Below are 14340 nucleotides of genomic sequence, written 5' to 3'. Positions count from 1 at the left end.
TGCCGAACCGCCACGTGACGGGAACCTTGAAGGACAGGGGGTGTACCCCTGACCGACAGAACAATGGGGAGAGGAAAGGTTACCAGTTCACCCCTTTACGACCCCACACCCATGATACGACGTAACGACAAAAAGAGAATATGACACAGTCATAGTCAGCTCTATGAAGCGTTTCACAGCTCCACACAGCACATGAGCTAACCTGCTATCTGATTTTTACTAAGGAAAAACACAGAATAGAGAGGGCTCTAAGAACCCCGGTCCAACATACACATGTGCTTCTGTGGCCAGTACAACCCAGTTGTAGGTCACATGACACACACAGCCCATCATCACCTACAAAAAATGGCAAAAACACTCAACAGAGGAACGCCGTTTTTTTCACAATGAGAGAATACATCATTCTTGATTAGTATCGACCACAGGCCTTGCTAAGCACACATGACAGCAACCAAACCAATTTCCCTTTAGGAAATAAGTTTCTCCAGCAGATTTAGCACAACCTCAGCAATCAAGCTAAGAGTTACATCGTATCCCTACCACACAAAAGACACAATTAATGCACAACATGTCTGATAGGAGGTGATAAAGTCCCCAGGGAACCGGGGGGGAAAAACACAATCCTCCTATTTTACCCTCAATACGGCCAGTTAAAACAGGAAAACCTGTTAATGTGTGAACACACTGTTCATTGTCATTACAGTCTGAGAAAGAACATTCTTTTACTCACTTGTCACCAAGCATAGCTTCATAGGTTAGTTGCCTTAGTAGTGAGTACACGGTACACATAAACACCATGATGTTTCTCACACAACAACCAGATCAATACATCACGATCTGCACGGAGAAGCTAACTGCCAGTGACAAAAACAGCTCACACATAACCCGCAACGTATCCTAAATGCATTGCAACAACACACGTTTTGGGAAAAAACACCGTTATTCACAATACATTTAGCAAAGTAAAACCAGAAGACGTGTTATGAGGTCTGGTCAACCCCGTTCCTACCCGGAACGCAGATCAGCGAAGTGCAGTCACAAGACACCGTAGAACACAGCCGTCCTGTGTTGTTCGATCCGGGCAGCGTCGCCGCTCCAACCAGTCGCTACAGTCCTCTTTGTTGACGCAATCCCCGTCCAGGCTCAGGGCAGGGTCGACGAAACATCCCCTGTCAAGGATGACGTCGCGGTCAAGAGTGTAAAACATGTTAAAATCAAAGCACGTTCAACAGAATAGCATCAAGCTAACGGCGATCAGAAGCGAGCTCCCGGCGGCGCGCGAGAAGCTAAGCTACCCTGCGCCAGCCATGGCCATAGCAGCAAGCTAACGTTACCTAGCGACCACGACATGCTAGCCCCGCAGCTAACAGCTGACTGGCTAATAGTAGGCCTTAAGCAGGCCATGCAGCGATCCAGCAGGCTAACGCAGCAGTTAACAGCTGACTGGCTAACCGTAAGCTATGAACATGTAAACAATGACATAACACTCACCCAGACAGGCCGCCGTTCTGAACCTCTCCTCACTTTTTAAGAGAAAAGAGAAAACAAGACGTCAACACCGCTTCACAACGGTGACTTTACCACATCCGGCGGAATCAGCACAGTACCAACTGGCCTGTATAGCTGACTTTGAACATGAATCTGCCGCTATCGCACATTACATGCACATATCCCCTCGTGAAGGAATACTCTCATTTGGATATGAAAGATGGGGTCTTAACACGGTGACAGAGAGAATCCACTCGTCCAGAACACACAGGGATCACCAGTGTCAATGGTCGCGGCCCACTAGTTAAAACTATAATGGTCTCCAGACCAAGGCCTTCTGTCGCCTAGGCGGCTAAACAAAGGACCCTAGCCTGGGGCCGGTTTCCATAAACTTTGTCAAGTAGCCCCCATAGCACTAACAGACAAGTGGAGCCCGCCAGCAAACACTACTCACCCAACCTGGAACGCACCGCTCCTCACAACAGCGGCATGTCCGACAGTTCAGCTGTAGCCTGACAGGTTTCACCCCAACAAACACAGCAAGGAACTGCAGTTGAGAAGCATGCAGCGGCGTGCTCCCAATACGAAAACCGGTGGAGGGTTTTTAGAATGATCATCATCTTCTAGACACTCCAGTACGAAGACAATATCGCCGTATTTTCTCGAAAATAGTGAGAGAGAAAATAAAGATATGATGTCAACGTATCCTTGTTTCCCAAGCTGTTCCTAATCCAATTTCTTCCATCATGGTGTCAAGTGTGGGGATCTACCGAGGCACTTCTTCCTTGTGGTGAAAGCGAGAAGGAGGAGAGCAGGTGACCACACACCTGCTTATGAAGGTAAGCTGATGAGGGGTGTGGTCAGACTAATACTGGTATTAGAGGTACATTTGTGGTTTATTCAGTACGCATGCACGTACGCGAGATAGTGCAGTAGTGATGCCAAGCTAAGCCACTAACGATACAGAACCTTTCACTACCACACTACAGACGGTTAACCGTTAACTTCTGTAGTGTGTTAGTGAAAGGGTTAACCCTTTGTCTTGTGGCAGTGAAAGGGTTAACCTTCTGTAGTGTAGCAGTGAAATGGTTAACCATTTTATGTGGTAGTGAAAGGGTTAAGAGACAAGGCCAGTGTAATTTTATTACTGAAGACCACACAGTTAATAACTCTTTCTCATCTAGTGGTCTGAACACAGTTACTAACTCTTTATCTTCTAGTGGTCTGAACACAGTTACTAACTCTTTATCTTCTAGTGGTCTGAACACAGTTACTAACTCTTTATCTTCTAGTGGTCTGCACATAGTTACTAACTCTTTATCTTCTAGTGGTCTGAACACAGACACAGTTACTAACTCTTTATCTTCTAGTGGTCTGAACACAGTTACTAACTCTTTCTAATCAAGTGGTCTGAACACAGTTACTAACTCTTTATCTTCTAGTGGTCTGAACACAGTTACTAACTCTTTATCTTCTAGTGGTCTGAACACAGTTACTAACTCTTTCTCATCAAGTGGTCTGAACATAGTTACTAACTCTTTATCTTCTAGTGGTCTGAACACAGACACAGTTACTAACTCTTTATCTTCTAGTGGTCTGAACACAGTTACTAACTCTTTATCTTCTAGTGGTCTGAACACAGTTACTAACTCTTTCTCATCAAGTGGTCTGAACACAGTTACTAACTCTTTATCTTCTAGTGGTCTGAACACAGTTACTAACTCTCTCATCTAGTGGTCTGAACACAGTTACTAACTCTTTATCTTCTAGTGGTCTGAACACAGACACAGTTACTAACTCTTTATCTTCTAGTGGTCTGAACACAGTTACTAACTTTTTCTCATCTAGTGGTCTGAACATAGTTACTAACTCTTTATCTTCTAGTGGTCTGAACACAGTTACTAACTCTTTATCTTCTAGTGGTCTGAACACAGTTACTAACTCTTTCTAATCAAGTGGTCTGAACACAGTTACTAACTCTTTATCTTCTAGTGGTCTGAACACAGTTACTAACTCTTTATCTTCTAGTGGTCTGAACACAGTTACTAACTCTTTATCTTCTAGTGGTCTGAACACAGTTACTAACTCTTTATCTTCTAGTGGTCTGAACACAGTTACTAACTCTTTATCATCTAGTGGTCTGAACACAGTTACTAACTCTTTATCTTCTAGTGGTCTGAACACAGTTACTAACTCTTTCTCATCTAGTGGTCTGAACACAGTTACTAACTCTTTCTCATCTAGTGGTCTGAACACAGTTACTAACTCTTTATCTTCTAGTGGTCTGAACACAGTTACTAACTCTTTCTCATCTAGTGGTCTGAACACAGTTACTAACTCTTTATCTTCTAGTGGTCTGAACACAGTTACTAACTCTTTATCATCTAGTGGTCTGAACACAGTTACTAACTCTTTATCTTCTAGTGGTCTGAACACCGTTACTAACTCTTTATCATCTAGTGGTCTGAACACAGTTACTAACTCTTTATCATCTAGTGGTCTGAACACAGTTACTAACTCTTTATCATCTAGTGGTCTGAACACAGTTACTAACTCTTTATCATCTAGTGGTCTGAACACAGTTACTAACTCTTTATCATCTAGTGGTCTGAACACAGTTACTAACTCTTTATCTTCTAGTGGTCTGAACACAGACACAGTTACTAACTCTTTCTCATCTAGTGGTCTGAACACAGTTACTAACTCTTTCTAATCAAGTGGTCTGAAAACAGTTACTAACTCTTTATCTTCTAGAATCTAGTGGTCTGAACACAGTTACTAACTCTTTCTAATCTGTTCAACCCTCTGGTTTCCCCTCTCTCACACAGATTTGTTCTGGGAGGGTATATCGTTCTTCTTCCCAGGCTCTACCCATCAAGCCCTCCACCATTGGACCAATTATCTGTGAGTAGGATACCTGATTAGTTACTTCTAAAAAAGTACCCTCCTCCCTGGATCCCCCCCCCCCCCCCCCCCCCCTCACGCACGCACGCACGCACGCACGCACACACACACACACACACACACACACACACACACACACACACACACACACACACACACACACACACACACACACACACACACACACACACACACACACACACACACACAGTTTTTGTGGAAAGAGTATTGAACATAGAATGAACAGTTCGAATGGTGTTTTATGATGAAATGTGTGGTTGTTTTTTCTGTGTCTTCCAGGGACCTGAACAGGACAGATGGGAGTCTGAGCCAATAGAGATGACATTCAAACACCAATCTGTTCACACATTTTCTGTTTAGTAGAGGTGTAACGGTACACACATTTTCTGTAGGTGTAACGGTACACACATTTTCTGTAGGTGTAACGGTACACACATTTTCTGTAGGTGTAACGGTACACACATTTTCTGTTTAGTAGAGGTGTAACGATACACACATTTTGTGTTTAGTAGAGGTGTAACGATACACACATTTTCTGTTTAGTAGAGGTGTAACGATACACACATTTTCTGTTTAGTAGAGGTGTAACAGTACACATTTTCTGTTTAGTAGAGGTGTAACAGTACACATTTTCTGTTTAGTAGAGGTGTAACGGTACACATTTTCCCATTAAATACAAATGTAAACTTCTCGATTCTTAATTCTTTATGTGTTAAATGTATTCATATTACAGATCTCTAGCTACATATTATACCGTATATAATACACAGCTTGGTTTGGCTCAGAAAAATGTTGATCAAACTAGATTAGATTCAAATGTATTGTCATTATATATATATATATATATATATATATATATATATATATATATATATATATATATATATATATATATATATATATATATATATATATATATATATATATATATATATATATATATATATATATATATATATATATATATATATATATATATATATATATAGATGTAGCATACAGCATTATTGTACATGCTATCATACAGAGTTATTATGGGTCATATGCAGGTGTATACTGTAAGTGGGTATATAGAAAGGATTATGTGCAGGTATATTCAGACAGATATGGATATATATATATATATATATACGGTAAATATATAATATATATATATATATATATATATATATATATATATATATACACGGTATATAACGCATTATTGTATATGTTATCATACAGAGTTAAAGGTGTAGACAATAGTTTGAGGTAGATAGTTGTGATACTATGATTACAGTGTAAGGCAGTTGTCGACAGTGAAAGCAGTAGGCAAGTATAAATTGAGTATAGGCAGGAGTTCAAAGTTCACACAGTATAAATGGGGGCACACGTGCCAGCTGTAGTCTTCCTGAAGTCCACGATGAGCTCCTTGGTTTTCTTGGTGTTGAGGGCCAGGTTGTTGGACCTCCTCCTCCCTGTAGGCCGACTCATCATTGTTTTTGCTTTTGTTTTTGATGAGGCCCATGCACCACTGCTGTGTCGTCTGCAAACTTGATAATGGTGTTGGTGGTACCATGATGTACAGGAGTGCAGTGGTGGGTGAAGAGGGAGTAGAGAATGGGGCTCAGGCACACAGCCTTGCGGGACACCCGTGTTCAGGGTGAGGGTGGAGAAGGTGAGATTGTCTATCTATCCTAACAAACTGGGGGTCTGCTGCTTAGGAAGTCAAGGGGGTTCATGTGGAGGTCCTTGGTTTCCAAGGAGGTGTGGCTTATTTCATTGGACAATGGTGGAAATTAATGAATGCATAAATGTTTTTAATACATAGCCGGTATAGCAATGCCAATAGGTCCAAGAGAGCTGAGACTCTGAGCAGCGAATCTTAGTAGTATCGCCCTCATGTGTTCAAAAGGTGTAACTTTTCCTGTATTATGTGTGTCAATGGACAATGGTCAATGATTGAAATTAATTCAAATAAAATACTTGTTGACCAATGTCAAAAAATATATTACTATGTGGTAAGTTTCATCCACCATCCAGTCTTATAATAAGATAAGATATTCCTTTATTGATCCCCTTGTGGAAATGCAGGCATCATAGCAGCATGGGGGAGGGGTACAGGTATGGGCAGGGTAATATTAGAAGACATAAATACAGGCAATATTATTATACAATTATACAGTAGAAAAGTAAAGATAAGCAGTGTAAACAATATAGGGTCTGTATGCCAGTTATATTATACATTACAATACATTTGGTTAGAAAGAGAAGGGGAAGACGTCAGAAAGTGATGAAAGGGAGACCGTTTTAAAGCAGTCTGATGAGAAAGAAAGCTGAACTGAAGCCCCTTCAGAGGTATAAATAAATGCAGCACTTTGGAAAGTTTAGGCTATTATAGTTTAGTTTAGTTTATTTATTTAGCACATTAAAACAGTGCTACATGTAGGAGGGAACGAAGCCCAAAGGGCTTTACAAAGTTCCACTCCCATCCCATTGTCCATAAACATATATGAACGAAATACATGTAAACATGGTCTAGAAAATAAACTCAAAACAAGATCAGAGACATAAGGCAGACACTATAGCGAAAAGATGGAAGATTGACACGAGTCCCACAGCCCCATGGTCCCACAGCCCTATGTTCCCACAGCCCTATGTTCCCACAGCCCCATGGTCCCACAGCCCCATGGTCCCACAGCCCTATGTTCCCACATTTCTAAGATTTTTCAAAAGATTAGGCCCTATGTTCCAACAGCCCTATGTTCCCACATTTCTAAGATTTTTTAAGAAATTAGGCCCTATGTTCCCACAGCCTTATTTCCCCACATTTCAGAATATTAGGCCCTATGTTCCCACAGCCCTATGTTCCCACATTTCTAAGATTCTTCTCAATATTAGGCCCTATTGTTTACACTGCTTGTGTTGTTTTTACTACCTGTACCACCCCCCCCCCCCCCCTTCCCCCATGCTGCTATGATGCCTGAATTTCCCCAAGGGGATCAATAAAGGAATATCTTATCTTATCTTATCTTATGTACCCACAGCCTATGTTCTCACATTTCTAAGATTCTTCTCAAAATGAAGCCCTATGTTCCCGGACAAACCCTCTACTACCAGAGGACAATTGGATAATAGGTTGGGTTTAATTGGCTACCAAATTAAGAAGGAAAGGGGGATAAAATCAGATACAAATGTATGAAAAAAGGAAATGTGGGAACATAGGGCTGTGAACATAGGGCTGTGGGAACATAGGCACGCTCCCCTGCATAGTCAAGTCAAGTCAAGAGTTTTAATTGTACTATGTTCCCTCTATGTGTCGGGTTGAAGGAGCGGGAAGGTGTGCTAGTTGTTTACAAAGCTGGATTTAAGCGAGCAGTATGTTTACCTGCAGCAAACAACTTGGATGATGGATTATAATAATGATTACAAAGACATAGAATTAGATTTTGACTTTGACAGCACTGGCTACAGGTTTGGGGCTAAAATACACGGACGCGGAGCTCCAGGAGATGGATGGGAAGAGAGAGAGGCTGAAGAAGGTGGATTGCGATACATTTCACAGGAGAGCATACTGAGACCGGTAAGAATACAGAATCCTGTCAATGAAATAGAGTTACAGAAGTTTGAACACACTGAAGTAAACGTTTTGTGTACTCACATTTCAGTTTACTTGTTGCCAGATTCCTGTTTTTAAGTTCCAGCTGAGAGGTATAGGAGCTGGAAAACACAATGGTTCCATAGCCTGAAGTCTTATCTACAGTACAGGTCCAACGTTTATAACAATCCCAGGGGAAAATGGTGTTTTACAAAGTTTTTTGTAATGTGTGTACCGGCGTTAATTCGGCATGATTATCCAAAATGGCCGTCCGCTTCCACTGATTCTGAAGCTCTAGTCAAAACAAAGGACTTCCCCGGCTTCTTCTACCCCTTTCTCGTTGCGATCAGCTCCCGCATGGGATAGCGTTGGCTCCAGAATTTCGTTTTGTAATTGTGTAGACACAATTAGGGGCCGGTGTAAGGGCCATATGAGTGTTTTGGTTATGGATTATTATTATTATTATTATTATTATTATTATTATTATTATTATTATTATTATTATTATTATTATTATTATTATTATTATTATTATTATTATTATATCAAATAGAAGGATATGATTTATGTGAATGTTATGATTTATCTGTGTAGCCAAAAGGGGAATGCTTGCCCAGTGTTGGCCTATTCTGAGGAAAATTGAATGAACTCAGTTGGTGGTTCACCTGTCGAGGCGGACCAGACACTGCGCAGCTGAGGGCATAAATTAGTGATGGGAATCAGCTGGGGGGTGTAGAACGGGGAAAGGGCACACAGTTTTCTGACCGCTTTGGATAGTTTTGGATGCTTAGGAACGCTTTGAACCACGCTTAGGAATGCTTTGGATCGCTTTGGATCGCTTTGGATCGCTTTGGTCCCATCTTCCATGTAAAATACTTTTCTAAATAAATCGGATATCCACTTGATATCTGACAACGGAACTGAAAGTGTGGAGACTATTATTGATAAGAAAGCGCGTATGGAATACCTCCCCGACTGCCACATGAGAAACAGGTGAGAGAGGGGGGGGCTTATTAAGAGATGTGATTGGGCCGCAGCACGCATAATAGCCGCTGTTCCCAGCCTAGTGGGGGAGGGGCTTAGTAAGAGATGTGATTATTGGGCCGGCCCAGTGTCAGTCAGTACCAAATGGGCCGGTCGTTGACCAAACGGCCCATGCGCAAATAGTTACCGAGGTCCGGACCTCGGTGACCTTATAGCTGGCTACGGCCATGCTAACCTATAGCTAGCTAGAATGCAACCATACGCTGAATGGGCTATAATAAAAACTCAACTGATTGTTAGTGATCGTTACTCTACCCTCAGGTTTACGAGAGACATTGTGAAATAATTATGATTAAATTTCTTGTATAGCCATAACCTCTTAATAAGTAACTTACCTCTCAGAGACGTGGTATGCATCGTGAAGGAATGAATGATGTGTTCAGAGTCTGCACGGAAATTACACATGCAAACTTTCCCCCCAAAATGTCCCTATAGTTCTGGGGGGAAAGTTTGTTAGAAAGGGGGCTTAACAGTGAATGAGAACAGCCTGTCCCCCTAGTGGAGCAGCACAGTCCCTGCATAACTACTGACAGGACAGGACACAAAATTATTTAACTCCTACCGTCGGCATGGACATTAGCATTCCCTGGGGCTGGAGCTTGTTTTCACTGGTCCTGCATAGGGGGTCAGCCCCATGTTCCCTCAGCCCAATGGTCCCACAACCCTATGTTCCCACAGCCCCATGGTCCCACAGCCCAATGGTCCCACAACCCTATGTTCCCACAGCCCCATGGTCCCACAGCCCAATGGTCCCACAGCCCTATGTTCCCACAGCCCCATGTTCCCACAGCCCCATGGTCCCACAGCCCAATGGTCCCACAACCCTATGTTCCCACAGCCCCATGGTCCCACAGCCCAATGGTACCACAGCCCTATGTTCCCACAGCCCAATGGTCCCACAACCCTATGTTCCCACAGCCCTATGTTCCCACAGCCCAATGGTCCCACAGCCCCATGGTCCCACAGCCCCATGTTCCCACAGCCCTATGTTCCCACAGCCCCATGGTCCCACAGCCCCATGGTCCCACAGCCCTATGTTCCCACATTTCTAAGATTTTTCAAAAGATTAGGCCCTATGTTCCAACAGCCCTATGTTCCCACATTTCTAAGATTTTTTAAGAAATTAGGCCCTATGTTCCCACAGCCTTATTTCCCCACATTTCAGAATATTAGGCCCTATGTTCCCACAGCCCTATGTTCCCACATTTCTAAGATTCTTCTCAATATTAGGCCCTATTGTTTACACTGCTTGTGTTGTTTTTACTACCTGTACCACCCCCCCCCCCCCTTCCCCCATGCTGCTATGATGCCTGAATTTCCCCAAGGGGATCAATAAAGGAATATCTTATCTTATCTTATCTTATGTACCCACAGCCCAATGGTCCCACAGCCCTATGTTCTCACATTTCTAAGATTCTTCTCAAAATGAAGCCCTATGTTCCCGGACAAACCCTCTACTACCAGAGGACAATTGGATAATAGGTTGGGTTTAATTGGCTACCAAATTAAGAAGGAAAGGGGGATAAAATCAGATACAAATGTATGAAAAAAGGAAATGTGGGAACATAGGGCTGTGAACATAGGGCTGTGGGAACATAGGCACGCTCCCCTGCATAGCACTATGTGTCGGGTTGAAGGAGCGGGAAGGTGTGCTAGTTGTTTACAAAGCTGGATTTAAGCGAGCAGTATGTTTACCTGCAGCAAACAACTTGGATGATGGATTATAATAATGATTACAAAGACATAGAATTAGATTTTGACTTTGACAGCACTGGCTACACGTCACGGACGCGGAGCTCCAGGAGATGGATGGGAAGAGAGAGAGGCTGAAGAAGGTGGATTGCGATACATTTCACAGGAGAGCATACTGAGACCGGTAAGAATACAGAATCCTGTCAATGAAATAGAGTTACAGAAGTTTGAACACACTGAAGTAAACGTTTTGTGTACTCACATTTCAGTTTACTTGTTGCCAGATTCCTGTTTTTAAGTTCCAGCTGAGAGGTAGGAGCTGGAAAACACAATGGTTCCATAGCCTGAAGTCTTATCTACAGTACAGGTCCAACGTTTATAACAATCCCAGGGGAAAATGGTGTTTTACAAAGTTTTTTGTAATGTGTGTACCGGCGTTAATTCGGCATGATTATCCAAAATGGCCGTCCGCTTCCACTGATTCTGAAGCTCTAGTCAAAACAAAGGACTTCCCCGGCTTCTTCTACCCCTTTCTCGTTGCGATCAGCTCCCGCATGGGATAGCGTTGGCTCCAGAATTTCGTTTTGTAATTGTGTAGACACAATTAGGGGCCGGTGTAAGGGCCATATGAGTGTTTTGGTTATGGATTATTATTATTATTATTATTATTATTATTATTATTATTATTATTATTATTATTATTATTATTATTATTATTATTATTATTATTATTATTATTATTATTATTATTATATCAAATAGAATGATATGATTTATCTGTGTAGCTAAAAGGTGTTGGCCTATTCTGAGGAAAATTGAATGAACTCAGTTGTATTGTGGGTGGTTCACCTGTCGAGGCGGACCAGACACTGCGCAGCTGAGGGCATAAATTAGTGATGGGAATCAGCTGGGGGGTGTAGAACGGGGAAAGGGCACACAGTTTTCTGACCGCTTTTGATAGTTTTGGATCGCTTAGGAATGCTTTGAACCACGCTTAGGAACGCTTTGGATCGCTTTGGTCCCATCTTCCATGTAAAATACTTTTCTAAATAAATCGGATATCCACTTGATATCTGACAACGGAACTGAAAGTGTGGAGACTATTATTGATAAGAAATCGTGTATGGGGGCGGCTACGTGGCGTAGTGGGCAAGGCGCTCGCCACGAAATGCTGGAGACTCTGGGCTCGTCAGTTCGAGCCCAGCGCTCCACATTTGCTTTCAGTTTAGCTGGTCGTCCGTACTAATACACATTGGCCGTATTAGGGGGTGGGAAACTGATGGGTGGGGATCGGGCGTTGTGGACAGCGACTCCTACAGGTCGGTTGGTGCGCCTGCGCAGTAGAATCAGGAAGTGTCGGGGGCAGCGTGAGCCTCCCACGCGTTACTCCTCGCCACTGAGAGATCGAGCTGCGCAGGTGAAAAGATGCGACTGCTGTTACCTCAAGTACCGGAGGGGACTTGTGCTATGTATGACTTAGTCCACATTGCAGCCGGCTTGTGGGAGGCAAGAAACAGCGTCCGTGACAGGGGAGGGTTGAATTGGATGATACGAAATTGGGATGGGAGAAAAAATATAGAAAAATGGGAGAAAAAGTGGATCAAAAAATAAATAAAAAGCGCGTATGGAATACCTCCCCGACTGCCACTAGAAGCGGACCCAAGCAGAGGCCGCTACACTACAGTGTGGGTAGGCAAGTTTGAACAGGTGGGTTTTGAGGTGGGACTTAAATGTTTCTACAGATGGGGCTTCTTTGATGTGTAATGGGAGTTGATTCCAGAGTCGGGGAGCAGCGGAGGAGAATGATTTGTTTTCTGTGGATTTAAGGCGGTAGTGTGGTGTGCTCAGAAGGGCTAAGTTGGATGAGCGGAGTGAGCGGGAGGGAGTGTAGTGTTGAAGAAGGTTGTAGATGTAATCAGGTGCTACTTGATATTTGCCATACTTTCTTTGCCATACTTTCTAATATAAAACATTTTCTTCAAAGTAACTGAGGGCTTCAGATACATGTAGTGGAGTAAAAAGTACAACATTTCCTTTGAACTGTAGTGGAATAAAATTCATATTAATAATACACTGACATTTTCCATATCAGCTACTGATAAAAAGCTGTAAAGAATGGTTTAGCCAAGTGTCAAAGGTAGCAATGTGCTTGATGCCCAAGTTACGTATGAGGTCTGGTATATAACAGTGTCACACATCCCACATCCTTGTAAGAAGGTTCAGTCTTGCACAGTGGACACCCAATTGTAAGTTCAGGACCAGAGGTTTCCCAAACACAGCTTCTGCCAGGTAAGACAAGGGCATCTCTGTATTTAGCATGGCCGTTTGGGCTCAGTATTTGGTTGTATGTCTCTATAATGGTTCATGTTTTTTTGCCAATTTTATAAAACAACATATATAAACTATAGTATTGCACTGCACTATTGCACTATCTATTCTATTTTACTATTTTTTTTATTATTGTCTATTTTAAAACGGCCATAGAATCAAACCATAAACAAGGTGGCCTATTGGGATGTTGGATCCTAATGTGAATTGTGATTGTATTGTGTTGTAATGTGGTTTTCTTTTTACATGTCTGCACTTTGTGTGCTCATTTTGTGCCTGTATTTTCTGCTGCTGTGAAGCACTTTGAGCTGCAATTTTTGTATGAAAGGTGCTTATTTATTATTATTATTATTATTAAGTGTATTATTATTATTATTATTATTATTATTATTATTATTATTATTATTATTATTATTATTATTATTATTATTATTATTATTATGTAAGAAGACAAGGATGTGGGATGTGTGACACTGTTAAATACCAGACCTCATACGTAACTTGTGCATCAAGCACATTGCTACCGTTGACACTTGGCTAAACCATTCTTTACAGCTTTTTATCAGTAGCTGATATGGAAAATGATCAGTGTATTAATATAAATTGTATTCCACTACAGTTCAAAGGAAATGTTGTACTTTTTACTCCACTACATTTATCTGAAGCCATCAGTTACTTTGAAGAAAATGTTTTATATAGAAAGTATGGCAAATATCAATGAGTATGTATTTTCTTTTTCAATTTTTAAGCCTGCCAACTTCAAGCAAGGCATACGAAGGCAAATCACTCAGGCTTATTTATTTGCTTATTGCTTATTAAGTGGTTCATCTCAAAATGGTTATCTCAAAAAGCCAAATCTCTTTCTCTACAGCTTATTTAGCTAAATAGTCAAGGGAAAAAAGATAAACATTTTAGTTAAGACGATCCTATAATGAATATTGTGCGTTTGCACAGAGCCATCCGTGTTCAGACACCGCTTTGCTTCATGCATGATCTCTTCTCTGTGTCTTTCCAGGTTCATCGGAGGTGTTTATGAGCCATCATGAGTCTATCAGCGGGGTTGCTGTTCTTGTTTTGCATACAAGCTCTCACTGGACCCAGCTCAGGTAAACTGTCCCTCATCTTGTCATACTCAGCCAGCAACAGTCCTTAGGAGAGCAATGGATAGCAGTAGCACAGCAGCAGCAGTAGCAGTATAGTAGTAGTAGTAGTAGTAGTAGTAGTAGTAGTAGTAGTAGTAGTAGTAGTAGTAGTAGTAGTAGTAGTAGTAGTAGTAGTAGTAGTAG

General features: G+C 41.8%; 1 protein-coding gene across 1 annotated transcript in view; it reads left to right on the top strand.

The window, feature by feature from the left end:
* LOC311225719 (uromodulin-like) overlaps positions 1–14090 on the top strand; it is a gene marked incomplete at both ends in the record, with an annotated part of 28192 nt that extends 14102 nt beyond the window's left edge. Inside the window, one exon of the mRNA XM_084311113.1 lies at positions 14070–14090. Within this exon, the coding sequence (XP_084167239.1) occupies positions 14070–14090 (21 nt within the window). The remainder of the gene's footprint in view (positions 1–14069) is intronic.
* Positions 14091–14340: the final 250 nt, after the last annotated feature.

Source organism: Notolepis coatsorum (assembly GCF_963971535.1).
Source record: "Notolepis coatsorum genome assembly, chromosome: 1".
Taxonomy (NCBI): Eukaryota; Metazoa; Chordata; class Actinopteri; order Aulopiformes; family Paralepididae; genus Notolepis; species Notolepis coatsorum.
Note: the sequence above shows the minus strand (reverse complement) of the source record. Positions and strands in the feature narration are given on the sequence as shown.